General features: G+C 32.3%; 2 protein-coding genes and 1 long non-coding RNA gene across 4 annotated transcripts; 2 read left to right on the plus strand and 1 right to left on the minus strand.

The window, feature by feature from the left end:
- The first annotated feature begins 1,044 nt into the window (after nucleotides 1-1,044).
- LOC114258193 (BAHD acyltransferase DCR) lies at nucleotides 1,045-7,037 on the plus strand. Its single transcript, XM_028198091.2, has 2 exons — nucleotides 1,045-1,580; nucleotides 5,865-7,037. The coding sequence occupies exons 1-2, from the start codon at nucleotides 1,113-1,115 to the stop codon at nucleotides 6,747-6,749; spliced, it is 1,353 nt and encodes a 450-aa protein (XP_028053892.1). The 5' UTR covers nucleotides 1,045-1,112; the 3' UTR covers nucleotides 6,750-7,037.
- Nucleotides 7,038-7,654: 617 nt separating this feature from the next.
- On the minus strand, nucleotides 7,655-13,819 carry HCF106 (Bacterial sec-independent translocation protein mttA/Hcf106). 2 transcript variants are annotated; one of them, XM_028198092.2, is made up of 7 exons: nucleotides 13,358-13,762; nucleotides 12,849-12,970; nucleotides 10,555-10,677; nucleotides 10,402-10,461; nucleotides 10,139-10,301; nucleotides 8,061-8,213; nucleotides 7,655-7,976 (listed from the first exon to the last, which is right to left on the minus strand). In XM_028198092.2, the coding sequence occupies exons 1-7, from the start codon at nucleotides 13,605-13,607 to the stop codon at nucleotides 7,915-7,917; spliced, it is 933 nt and encodes a 310-aa protein (XP_028053893.2). In that variant the 5' UTR covers nucleotides 13,608-13,762; the 3' UTR covers nucleotides 7,655-7,914. The 2 variants fall into 2 exon arrangements, with proteins under 2 accessions (XP_028053893.2, XP_028053894.2); XM_028198093.2 differs by lacking the exon at nucleotides 10,555-10,677 and having other exon boundaries at nucleotides 13,358-13,819.
- LOC145796849 (uncharacterized) lies at nucleotides 7,774-8,046 on the plus strand. The gene is made up of 2 exons (XR_014337452.1): nucleotides 7,774-7,896; nucleotides 7,932-8,046. It is a non-coding gene; the product is annotated as an uncharacterized LOC145796849 (long non-coding RNA).
- Nucleotides 13,820-14,775: the final 956 nt, after the last annotated feature.

The following is a 14,775-nucleotide window of genomic DNA, read 5'->3' on the forward strand; positions in this document are numbered from 1 at the left end:
CTTTTTATTCGCTAAATTATTTCAACGACCAAATATCAAACTTTTGACAATCAATATTTTAGTAATTAAAAACGTCATTTCTTATAGTGAATCTATGACTCTACTTTTGTAGTAGTATAGATGTAGCCTCATAAGTTTGCTAATAAATTACACCACCCTTCATTATATACCAATTGTAGTAATACAATTTTTATTGAAATTAACACATTTTTAGTTTTTTTCACCTACTTTTAGGGTAATTTTTTAGCACTCGTTAGTACTGTTTTTTATAGAATTTATTAACGTATTTCATTAGAGTATATGTTAAGAAATTTAAAATATTCATACATTTTATTTAACAATGCATTTAATAAAAATGTATACTTTTTTTAAACCTTCTTAACTTGTGTCTTAAGATCCAACCAAGTATAAGACCCCCTTTTTTTATTCATATCTTAATGGAGATTTTTTTTTTTTTTAAACAATAAATTGAAGGCAATTAATGGGTTCACAACAGCTAAACAATAAGTTTCACAAGTCTAACACAATTTCATCAAGCTCTCTTAAATTTTTAATTCACATAATACTTAATTTCATTTTTTTCATAAATTCATTAGTCATATGGATGAAATGAAATTTTTTATACTGAAATGTATATTTTACGTTATTTATTTTTTTGTATTTACATTATTTGTATTAGTCACAGTCTCTTTAATCTTACTAAGAGTAGTTAGCGTAATTATGTTAAAATAAAATTAAAAAAATTCACTATATATATTTTTTTCCTTCTAAATTTCAGGATAGTGTAATTAACCCATAAATTTTAACTCAACCAAAAGTTTTATTTTATTTAAAAAAATTGATAAAACAACAATAAATTTTTTAAAATTGAGTGTAGCTATAAGGTTTTCAATACAGTGACAACAGCACCTTTACTCAACTTCCACCCAAACCCACAGAAGGAGAGAGGATCACAATTAATGGGCTCACAACTGCCTCTCATGAAACTCCATTAATGCACCTCCAACTGCCTCAAATGAATTGTTCTATAAGTTCATATCTCTCAACCCCATTTACCAAACAAACAAGTCTGTAGAATTAGAGCGTCCTTGAAACTCTTTAGTCTCTCAACAATGGCAATTGAAAATGTCTCAAAGGAAGAGGAAGAGAAAATGATGAAAGTGAAAGTCCTTAGCAAAACCCATGTCAAGCCTAATAAACCAATAGGAAGGAGAGAGTGTCAATTGGTCACATTTGATCTTCCTTATTTAGCCTTTTACTATAACCAAAAGTTGTTGATTTACAAAGGGGGGGTTGGTGTTGATTTTGAGGAGATAGTGGGAAGATTGAAAGATGGCTTAGGGGTAGTTTTGGAAGAATTTTATCAATTGGGTGGGAAGCTAGGGAAAGATGAGGATGGTATTTTTAGGGTGGAATATGATGATGATATGGAAGGGGTGGATGTGGTGGTGGCGACGGCGGAGGAGATCGAGACGGCGGAGCTAATGGTGGAGGAGGGGACTAGCAAGTTGAAGGAGTTGGTGCCTTACAATGGTGTCTTGAATTTGGAAGGGCTTCACAAGCCACTCTTGGCAGTGCAGGTAATATTGGCTTCAATTTAAGTCTTGTTTAAGAATGAATTTTTTTAGCCATTTTTTAATTTTTTTATGAGTTGAAAAAAATTTAATGTTTTGTATAAAAATTGTGAATTTTCACATGTTTTCTTGCTTTGAGCACCTACCTAGCCTATTATTTTGCGATGTAATATAAACATTGAAGTTTTTTTATAAAAAGAGATACATATGTGAGAGATTTACATTTATCTCACACATTTGGATCACATTTTGTGAAAATATACACTTACATTTAGGCTTGGTTTGGGATAAACTATATAAGTATATTTTTTATCTTTTATTTTTTTTAGATTACATTATCTTTTTATTTTTTTACATATATTTTCATAAAAAATTTAAAAAGTATACTTATTTAGATCATCCTAAACAACCATTTAGTCATTATTTTATGAAATTAGTTAACATGTTAAAAAAAAGTATACATTCTATATATATATATATATATAATAGTTTTTTTAACATGTATCTTAAAGAAATACAGTAATAAACTATTTATTTTATTAAAAGTTAATTTTTATACGAAATAATTAAACTTCAGTATGATAAGACCATATTTATTTATTTAATTTTATCAATGGGTTGTGAGGTTTCATCTCAACTAATTTTCAGTTAAACAGTCTCCATTTTATATATAAGATAATTATCAAACACATGCCATAGAATTACTTCAAAAGAAATAAAAAATAAACTATGAGTCATTGTTTCACTTTTTAGGCTGTATTTAAATTTTAAGTTTAGAAACATATACGAAAAGAAGAATTTTTTTTATTTTTATTTTTTTGGTGTTAAGTACTGGTTGCTGGCACTTCTGATAATTTAAGGGTTATTTAGAATCACCTAAATAAATGTATTTTTTATCTTTTTACGAAAAGATGTGTACAAAAATAAAAAAATAATGTGATAAAAAAAAATAAAAAATAAATTATTTTGTGTATGTCAAATCCGACCTTAAAGTTATTTATTGAGGTGTCTCATCAATATCCATTGTTGTACTTTACCCATACCTAGTGCATAATAAATGTCCAATGGCTAGCCCCCACAACCTTTCTTTGAACACAGTTTTTAAAATGAGCCATGATAGAGACCTCTCCATTCATCATCCTTACAATCCTTACAGATATGTTGCGGGTGATAATTGGAAGAACAGAAAAAAAAAAAAAAATATAACCAATGAGAGAGAGAGAGAGGGGGTCAAAGGGGGTAGGAGAAAAGAGAGCATGAAACATTTTTGTTTTAAAATATTTGATTACTATAATCTGAGTTTTTTTTTTTTCAATTGGAAAATGCCACAAGGCAAGTTATAACGAGTAATATTATATAAATAAATAAATTTTATTAATTGATGTAATATTTATTATAATATTTAAAATTTAATTGTCATGTTAGTAAATAATTTTTTTAAATAACATATATTAATTTATATAATATTGTTCATATATAAAAAAACATCATCTCAATTTCCACATAGAATATATAGATTATGGAGCTATCACCGCTAGTCCATGAAACAAGACCACAGTTCACAATGACCCCATTTGGTATATTAGTTTGGGTTAAAATAATTATATAGAATAAAATAGGGTATTTTAGTTAGGGTTAATAATTTGAACCCGACACGATAGCGATCCGCCCCCGACCCCGATTACAATAATTTTTTTTCGAAAAATACTCTTAACGGGTCTAAGAAAGTATTCGAAAATGAATCCCTAACAATTTTCGGGCCGGGATGGTGATAGGTTTTCCAACCCGGCCCGTCCCCGTATTCGAAAATGTTTTGTTTTAAACCAAAAAACCGGTGTTGTTTGGATTTTTTTTCTTTTTTGTGGTGTGGGTGTTGTTTTGTGTCTTATTTGTCATGTTGTTGTTGTTTGGATATTTATGTTTAAATATTGTTGGATTATACTTTTATATATGTTATTTTTATTTGCCTGAAAAAATAAAAATAAAAATAAAATGGGATATGCAAAATTCAAAAAAAAAATGTCGGGGATTTTTTAGGGTCGGAAAAACCCGATCCCCATTAGGAGGCAAGGGAGGGGGGTGATGGGTTCCCCACTCAGGATCGGGGACGAGAAATTTTATACCTTCAGAGATTGGGGACGGAGAGTGTAAATAGGATAAAATATCATATTCAATTCATAATTATTTCATTTTTTTCTTTCAAAATACTAAAAAGTCTATCCTAAACGAGATTTTTCAAGCCGAGGCTAAAATAATCCAAAAATCAAAAAATCAACCTACATCCCAAACCATTAATGAAGATCATATTCACAACCACAAGACCATAATAAAAGCAGGATTGACAAATGATTTGAACTATTTATTTATATATAAAAAATTAGATTGATCAGATATCAATAATTATATGATCAATCACATTTATTTTTAAAAATTTAGTTGACAAGTATGATTTTAATAATACACCTCTCAATTCCTTGGAAAAAAAAAATGATCTGATTTTGTAATTATTAATGTCCTCTTATTTTATTTATCTATTTTTACATAAACGGTTAAATTTTATAAAATAAATAATTAAGATTACCTTCTCATGGTCATGGAAGCTGAGTGGGCCCCACAGAAGAATCATGCTTTGATGGTTCTAAATTCTAATCCACCTAATTTTTAGCTTTTAAAAGCATTCCTATCTTACATGTAGACCCAAATTTGTATTTTATTTAAAAAAATCATATAATGTTATATATACAATGCTATATGTAAGGGGATGTTTGGTAATCTGATTCGGTATTTAAAATTGAATATATTAAATTCGTTAAATAATTATAATAGATATTATTTAAAATTTAAGTAATTCTTAAAATATAAGTTAAAATTTTAAAAAAAAAATTAACTCATATAAAATTTATTTAATTCTTATTGAATTTATAAAAACTAATGTAAATATCGATATATGTTATTATAAAATCATCATTATCACTATTATTATTATTACCACCACCATGTCCCTGTCTTCACACCACCACCATCATGTCACCACCATCGCTACTACCGCATTCATCACTATTATTATTGTTGTCATAAACACTTTTATCATTTTATTATAACTACCACTACCATCACTACCATTACAACTATCATCACTATCACATCATCACCACCACCATCATGATAAAAAATTGAAATATATAATTTAAAAAGGGTTAATTACACAAATAGTTCCTATAATTTGGGGTTTGTGTCACTTTGCTCTTTGACTTTTCAATTGTGACACATCTGATCCTGAATTTTGAATCTTGTTCCAAATAAGGATAATTAAAAATATCGTTAGATTTTTTAAGGGTAAAATCGTCAATTTGATAAAATATAAACTAATTTGACAAAAATAAATGTCAAAAAAATATTTTTAATTTTATAAAAATTATTTTTATCCACCAATGATAAAATTATGTAAAATTAATAAAAATTACATGACTAATTTTTTTAAAATTAATTTTGCATGATCATCATCCTAACACATAATAAAAATTAATTTGATAAAAAAATAAATAACATCCTAACACATAATAAAAATTAATTTGATAAAAAAATAAATAAATGTCTAAAAGATTTATCTATTTTACATAATTTTATTTTTAGTGGGTAGAAATAATTTTTAAAAATTAAAAAATATTTGTTTGACATTTATTTTTGTCAAATTAGTTTATATTTTATCAAATTGACAATTTTACTCTTAAAAAATCTAGTAATATCTTCAATTGTCCTTATTTAGAACAAGATTCAAAATTCAAGATCAAATATGTCACAATTGAAAAGTCAGCGACCAAAGTGACACAAGTCCCAAATTATAGAAACTATTTGTGTAATTTGTCCATTTAAAAATAATAAATTTCAAATTTAATTTTATACCTAACAAAAAATTTATTTTTAATTCAACACTTAAATTTTTATCAAATAATTTTTTAATTTAAAAAATTTAACATTTAATTTTTAATTTTTAATTTTTAATTTTTAATTTTTAATTTTTAATTTTTAATTTTGTCAAAAACCACCTAACATTGACTCACATCACATGATTTTTCAATTAATATATGAAAAATGCTTGGGAGCACTAATTAGTGCTCCTACTAATTAGGTGGCAGTGGGTCCCGCCATGAATGATGTGATGTTTTGGTCTTGGAGTTGTATTTTTTTTTTTTTTAACTTTTTTAATGCATTAGTGGGATGAATCATTGTTGTTAATATATTTATTAATTGTTGGGCCCCACTAATGGTATGATCTAATTGCCGCCGTAGATTACGAAACTGAAAGACGGACTAGCCATGGGATGTGCATTCAACCACGCTATCCTCGATGGGACCTCCACGTGGCACTTCATGACGTCATGGGGCGAGATCTGCTGCGGGTCCCACATCTCGGTACCACCATTCCTCGACCGCACCAAATCCCGCAACACGCGTGTGAAGATCAACCTCTCCCAACCATCCGATGCCCCCGAATCATCGTCCAACGTTGATGTCGCCAACCCTGGCCCACCACTCCGCGAAAAAGTCTTCAAATTCTCCGAGTCAACGATCGATCAGATCAAATCAAAGCTCAACTCCGACAAATCAGACGGTTCAAAACCATTCACCACATTCCAATCCCTTTCGACACACGTGTGGCGAGCCGTCACACGTTCCCGACAGCTCAACCCTACTGACATCACCGTGTTTACAGTCTTCGCCGATTGTCGGAAAAGGGTTGAGCCGCCGATGCCGGAGAGCTACTTCGGGAACTTAATTCAGGCGATATTCTCCGGCACGGCGGCGGGATTGTTGTTGGCGAAGCCGCCGGAGTTTGGGGCGACAACAATTCAAAAAGCGATTGAAATGCACAATTCGAATGCGATCGATGAGCGAAACAGTGAGTGGGAGAGAGATCCGAAGATATTTGCGTTCAAAGACGCAGGAACCAACTGTGTGGCGGTGGGAAGTTCACCCAGGTTTAAGGTTTACAACGTAGATTTTGGATTTGGGACACCAGAGAGCGTCAGGAGTGGGTCGAACAACCGATTTGATGGGATGGTGTATCTGTATCAGGGGAAAACTGGTGGTCGAAGCATTGATTTGGAGATCACTCTGGAGGCTACCGCTATGGAGAGGTTGGAGAACGACAAGGAGTTTCTCATGGAGGCCTAGACATGGTTCGAAATATACTTTCACTTCCTAATCCTTCACAAAATCAGATACATAATATAAATGAATGGACAAAATTTTACTAAATTTAAAAATAAAAATTATCCATTCATATATATTTTGAATCTAATTCTATGTTATTTATTAGGAAAGTTGACTATCTTATTTTTATTTTTGTTATTATTTAAAATGCCTGTGTTGTCTATTTTAAATATGATATAAAGTAGATTGATGATTTGGAAATTTGATGTTTGTTTCTGGGATTTATATATGCAAATGATGTTTGATTCATGGAGTTGTTTTCTTTAAAATTTTGTAACATTTTGGTGTTTGGAAAGTGAGTTTTTTTCGTAAATTTTTTTAATTGTAGGATATTATTAGAGAAAAAAAAATTATATTTGAAAAAATAATTAGATTTTTTTGTGATTTGATGTGATGTTTGTGAGAAAAAAAATGAAATGATTATGGAATTTGATGTGATCTTTTGTTTAGATTTGTTTTTTTTAATTTTGTAACCAATTTGTCTTTTAGTGAAAAAAAATCAAAAAACCAAAAACAATCCTTCCCAATCACCCCACAACCAGAAATTTTATTCAGAAAATGAAAAATTTTACCAAAATGATATGACATTGATATTTTCAAAATAATAACCAACATTGATGACATAGATGATGAATCTCATAGAGCTCTCAACATTTAGTGTGAAATAATATCACTTAATATTTTTGTTTCCCTCCCTCTCTATATCATATAGATGGAATCAATGTTCCTTTACAAGTTTTAAAAACCTTTATTGTAGGATTTTTAGTTCAACTTTTGTTGGCCACAATGAACATTTGAAATTAAGGGGACAATCTTTTTGTTATGTGAACAACATTTTACTTCAAAAATTTAAGCAAAAGTACATATATATAATGCGCCTATTGATTTAAAATATATTCAAGGGCCCAGAAAATTCAACACAAACTCTCTTGCAATGGTTGCTAGTATACAAAATCATATTCTACAATGGGCTAAGAATTTGCCCTGAATTTCTTCATTGTTGTCTAATAAACAAACATTTGAGGACTATCTAGGGTTGCCGATAATTGAATAGAAAAATTGGAGGAAGTCTTCTTTCCTTGCAGGAAGCTTCATGTCTTGCTTTCAGGCATCTGTCGGGGAGGAATCATGTCTTGCTTTCAGGCATCTGTCGGGGAGGAATCGTGGAAGCCGCTTCTTGAACAGCATCTGTTATTGGTTCTTAAATGAGTATATATATATGTGTACATATATATATATATATATAGAGAGAGAGAGAGAGAGATTACAAACCTTGTGGCCGAGTTTGTGGTTCGACCTCGACCTGGCTTTTTCCGAGAGGGGGTGTCTCTGTCTGTTGTTGGGCAGCAGATGCTTTCAGCTGCTCTTCTGTTATCTTCAAGTATTCATCACTGGAGTATGCCCTGCTTGGAGATGAAGCACCATCTGCAATTTATAAGAATTTCCAACACTTACTGTTAATTAACATAAAATTATTCCCAATGGTTTTCAAAATACAAAAGCTAAGTAACTACAACTAGCAGCGGCCCAAAGTTTTTAGAGACCTCAAACTAAACATCAAATGAGACCTTATCAAACTAAGCCCAAGTTTGTCAACTATACAAAAAGTCAAAAAGTCACTATAAGTTATCACATCACTCTCTTTACTTTTCTGCATATCTTTTTGTAAAAAACAAAAAAAATTACTAAAATAGTCTGTTTCCAAACGAGGCCTAAGCCTTTAAAAAGTTGGGACTTTCAATGACAAGAATTTTTTAAAAAAATTCTTTTGGGCCTTGTGCGACAATCTAAACGGCCTAATGGTTGACCCACCTCTGACTACAATGGAAACTTGCAAAAAAATTATTTTTTACTTAACAAAGAAATTAGGGAAAAAGCAGCACACACAAGCACATACCCAATAGTGATAAGGAGCAAGGATTAGTCTTTCTTGATACAATTATACACCGAATGAGACAACCATGTTCTAATTAAATTGAAAAAACAATAACTCAGCAAGAGACTACTTGTTGTCATACTAGGCAACTACAAATTCCAAACAAAAGACCTAACTGGTGAAAAAGGAGGCAAATGTATAGCTGAGAAATGCTCATATGGCAATACCAACAATGAAAATGTCGGTCCCAAACGGCTATTTGTAGTTCCAACTTTTTCATTTCTACACCCTGCTGTATGCATGAATTAAAGAACTAAGTATGTATATTTCAGAACTTCAAAAAAAAATCAAGCAGTTTGACTAATAAAATATGAAGTCTGAGCCAGCAACACAGAAACAATGATTGAGAGATTAAGAGGAGCTGATTGTGTATTTGTGTCATAATTGTTTACCGAGCAGTCATTAAGGTGAGAAAATTGCAAAAAAGGATCTGAAGGTATTTTTACACATCCTTGGTCTCTTTCTCAAGATATTTTATACAAACTACCAAATCTTACAACCTTAACTGATTCCAAAGTTTCATTATTAAATGACACATCAGTTTCCAAAGTTTCACTATTTGTTTGTTATTTTTATTTTTTCTGATGACCAAATGTTCGGACCAGCTTATGCGCACCTTAACTAATCTCGGGACAAACGCAAAACACCCCCTCCATATGGATTGGACAAATCTTGGGTAGAGCCAGCGGGTGTGGCCCCAAAGTTTCATTATTAAATGACATATCCTTGGTCTCTTTCTCAAGATATGGCATTTTCCATTTTTTATACGTCCCTAGCCACTTCCACATATTTCTAAACAATTTTTACACATTTCAAAGCACTTTTTGCACACTCAGCCGAGAGTAATGAGAACACTTTGGGTGATCATTAGCATTTTCCATTGTTTAAATATGCAATGGTATTTGTTATGTTAGCAACAACTGTCAACAGTATCAGAGCATGAATGCAACAGGCTGCCCAAATTGTCCAAGTAGATTGTTACATTACTCACTAACATCTCTTTGTCCTTCGGAGCATTCTCCAAAATAATGTTTCACACATGACGCCTTGAATCCTTAATGTTATATTTGGTTCATTAGAATGAGCTAGAATAGAATGATCATTCCATCTGAATCTCCATTCTCATGTTCAGTTCACTAAAAAAATTAAGAAAAATGCATGGAAATGGATTCATCAATCATCATTGGCAAGGGAATAGTCATTCTATAAAGAGGCTAAGGAATAACTATTCCATCCCAATCCACTTTCATTTTAGTGAACCAAACACTACATTAGGAGTTTGGTGAAAAGTAAAAAATTATTAACTGCACACTGGATAAAGGGAAAATCACAAGCATATTCAATGCATTTGACTCATTGTTTTAGAATAACTAGAAGATAAAATAATTTGGTTATCCTAATAGATATCACTTACTAGGGTCAACCACCGTTTGAGAATCTTCAGAAATGGCAATTGATGAAGGTGTTGAGGTAGTGCTCGTTGTGTTGGAGGGGCTGTATGTGGTTTGCTTTGAATTTTGAATTTCATCAAGACCAATCTCTCGTTCAAGGGTGCTCTTGAATTCCCTTGAAACTTCCTATGACGGGAACAAAAGAAAGGTAGCATCACTAGCATTAAAACTTTCTTCAAGAAGAAGAAAAACAAAGCAATATAAGCAAGAAGTCACATAAACCTACCTGAAGCTCTTTAATTGTAGGCTGAAATTCACGCAAAGTTTTCCCCAGATTCCGAGCAACCTGAAATTAGACAGCTTCATTGAGATGCTTCATGGAGGTAATTTAAAAAGAATAGGAAAAAAATAAAAGAAAATATTAAAAATATATACACACATATATCAATCTTCTATGCCATGTGCTGTCCACATTCAAACCCATGAACTGGGAGGTGGAAAATAACCATTCTCCTTTCATTGCTTGTACAAAGCTGAGAGCGCAAAGTTTAGGCTCTTCCACCTTTAAATTAATATTTTATGATAACCATTATTTACAAATATGACACTTATAATTGACGTTAAATCACAGCAATCAAAAGATTGGTCATCAGCCCTATTAAAAAAAAGTTATTAACAAGTGTCTTAGGAAAGTCAATATCAATAATTGTGGAGACTAGCACTCTACCCATTTCGCCATGGTCCTCACTGCAGGTGACAATCTGTTTCTCTTAAAGGCTGCTGATTTATTTCTCAAGAATCAAGAAATATCAAAACTTAGACATTCTACTTGAATTTTCTACCAGTACTGCTAATAGGCACCCTAAGTAAGCTGCACCACCTTACATGGTTAATTCTTTGGTTTGGTAATCCTGGGAGACTATGATGCATTTGACATGTTGAAAAGAGTATTACATTATTTTGACAGCAAATCACTCTTAACAAATTCCAAATTGGTAATGTTCCCATCACTTATCAAAAGAAGAAAAAATATATTCATAGGTTGCTAATGCTAAAATTTTTAGTGTAACTTCGCTAAATTGGTTTAAAAAAATGTCAGAAAGAATTACAAGTAGGAAGGCTAGCCTGTTTTGTAGTACATCTTTGCCTTTCAACCAAAAGTGTGGTTGGGGAAGGGGACAGTGTTTAGCATAGTTGAAACCTGTTTGTTTCCCTAATAAGCAGGTTAGATTGGGATTCGGGAAGGTAATTTGGTTACTCTATCAACAATATGGCTCTAAAGATCACCAAATGCATATGGTTGGTGGGGTCACAATATAGTTACAAGGGAGGAATAGTAAATGACCATGCACATTGATCACACAAATTCCACACATCAACTATATTTTTGGTTTTCAAGGTCTCAGGTTCAAAACCTCCTAGCGGCAAACAATTTCTTTGGGCCAGTCCATACGAGGCTTTGCCCTGGCTTGAATTAGGACCCCTGCAAGTGGACAGTGAAATTTGTCTCCCAGATTCGTCAGTTCAATGGGGCAAATGCTGAGTTATCCCAAAAAAAAAAAAAAACCTGGGGGAGAATATCCCTTCAAATGCTTTAGTTAAAAACCCATTGTTCATCTCAGTCCTTTGTTGCCTTCATGCTAAATTTAAATGTCTAGTACCACTCTAATTTCAGTTAGAATGATAATTTTGTCGACCTAAGTATATTGAATCATATAAATCTAAACTCCTAACCAATGGTTACTCTCTTTTTCTTTATTTTTTTTAAAATTATCTCCTTTTTTTTTTCTTTTTTCTTTTTTTTGGAATAAGATTCTAATATAAAAAGAATAGAATTTTGAGTACGCAATACAAGTATTACAAGGGGCATTCCCAAGGCAATCTCATCAAAGAAGAAACACTGTGAGATATACTCACAAAACAAAACAACTGCTCTTCGGCCCTGTTTGGTAGGGCTTATTTTCAGCTTATTTCAGCTTTTATCTTAATTTAAGCTATTTTGATGTGTTTAGTTCAACTTAATAATACAGCTTATAACTTTTTGTAAGTCAAAAATCAACTTATTTTTTGAGTGGGGAGGAGAAGCTTAATTTATAAGTCAAAAATCAGCTTATGTTCACAGTTATAAGCTATAAGCTATTAGGCTATAAGTTATAATCACTTTCCCACAACTCTACCAAACGGGGCCTTCATCTATATATCAACTTCATTCACATCACAACCTATGATCAAAGTCTACACAGAAAATATCAAAACAACAACAATAAGAAGCAAATCAACAAGGATCAAAGCAACAAATAGTAGTAATGTAGTACTGAAGAACAGAAACCATGTCAAAAAACACAGCAGCAACCATAAACCAAATCGCAGCAAAGCTTCATAACCCAATATTCTTTAATTATCAATGCATTAGCACAAACAATATCCAATCAACAAGAACAAAAAAACAGCAGGTAACAGCAATCAAAAATTAAGCAGTAGAAACCATATCGAACACTTTTTTAATACAAACCCCCCCCCCCCCCCCCCCCGCGCGCGATATAAACACTAAACCACTAAACCTTCCAGAGGTCGATGATTTCATTAATATCACATGTGTGCTAAAATGCACATATATATGCATATGAAACAAGAAATAAGCAGCCCCAGTAATGTCCCAAAATAATCTTGAATTGAGCAAGCATTTTTCTGGATATATTGAAAAAGCTAAGTATGAAGCCAAACACTAATCACCTCAGCAAGACCTTTGGGACCAAAAACCAACAAAGCCACCACTCCAATCACCAGAGCTTCAGGAGCCCCAACTCCAAATAAAGATGCATACACAACCTTGCCTTTATGCTGCCTCTTCCTTTCTGTGACACCACCATTAAAAAAAATCAGCAATGATACTAGCCCGAAAAATTATCTAAACAGCAAAAAAGAAAAAAAAAAGGAAGAAAGTAATCTACAAAGCAAAAAAAAAGTTATCAGAAAATAAATTTGTACATTAGATACTCATCACACTAAACCCTAAACCCACAAAACAATAAATTTGAATCACCCACTAGATTTTCAAATTTTTGTCAAATTTGCCTTCTCTCTTCTCTTTTTCCACAAATCACCTCCCAAATTCAAAACCCAAACACAGCGCTAAGCAGTTTCCAAGTTTTAACTACAAAATACATATACAACAATGCCAACCCACAATTACATACTCTGTAACACCACAAACCCAGATGAGATAGAACTGGAAAAAGTACCTTTTTTAACAGGCCGTTGTGAGATTGAGATACCCAGACGCCTTAAACCATTCCATGGCGAAAAGGGGCTGAGACCCAGTTGAGGAACCCAACTAGGTAGACGAATATTTTGGGTTTTAGGGCATGAATTCACAGAAATCGATAGAGCACAGAAAGTTGGGTGTCTTTTAATGGATTGTGATGATGATGAAGAAGAAGAACAGAGGTATGTGGGAGAAGAAATTGCAGAAGCCATAGGTGTGGTGGTCATTTGTAGTAGATATATGCCTTGAACTTGGCTTGATTTTCGAGGTCTGTTGTTGATGAATCATGGGTTGAATTGTATGGATATGATTCAAAATCCAAATACACCAATCGTGTGAATCGACGAAGGAGTGAAAGTAAGGAATTGCAAACAGAAGTCTCACGATTTCCATGGGTGGCATTGAAGATAGGGCTTGCACATTGGGCTGAGGCCCAAATAGTAAACTGGCCTGTTCTAAATTGAGCCTATATTATTAGGGTGTAGTCGCGGATCGTGTTGGATCGGGTGGCATTTCATCTGCCATCCGTTCGAATTCAGATAGATTGAAAAAAATTAATCCACATTTGTTTGTTTAGTTAACGGTTTTGGATTAAACAGGTAGTGCAAGTTGGTGAGTTGATGCGGATTGGTTTTGCGATTTCGATTTTGTTGTTTTGGGGTTTTTTTGAACTATTTTCAATAATTCTTTACTATTTTGTGTCCAAATTTTTTCATTGTTCATTTTTTATAATAAAAATAAGGCTCAATTTTCGTAATTCATGAATGGCAAATATAATTACTAAATAAAATATTCGTTTTGAACACAGAGAAAAAAAAAATCATTTTTTTAGGAGTGTTGGCAAATTGGGTTGGGTCGAATAGCCTCCCACCCGTCATCCTTTTAAACTTAGGCGGATTGAGAAAAATGCATTTTCATCCATTCACTTAGATCATTGAAACTGTTCATTCTATGACGAATTGATTCGAGCCATTCGATTTTGACGAATCCGGTAGATGCTTGCCCACCCCTAATTATCACCAAAATTTTCCAATGAGGATAGCGTTCCCAAACTAATAATGGTAGTAGTTATGATATAAGTGAAATGTTTTGTGCATGTTAAGAGGTGATAAGTGTCACATAATTACCCTCTCATTATCTGATTGGCTTAAATAATGGGCTCAATAACATTTACACATTAGTGTTTAAAAGAAAACATGAGAAGCTAGGTATTTGTGATTGGTGTGGCATCACCACATGGTTACTACTAGCACTCAAAATTTTTTCAATTGGGAGAAGTAGAGTTGATTGGACAGAGCAATTCATATAATTGTCTTTTAGGGCAATAAGAATGTTAGAGGTTTAGGATGATTATAGTCATTTTATTATTATTTAACTTATTAGTCCACTGATATC

This window comes from Camellia sinensis, chromosome 8 (genome assembly GCF_055761805.1).
Source record: "Camellia sinensis isolate YWXY chromosome 8, ASM5576180v1, whole genome shotgun sequence".
NCBI lineage: Eukaryota > Viridiplantae > Streptophyta > Magnoliopsida > Ericales > Theaceae > Camellia > Camellia sinensis.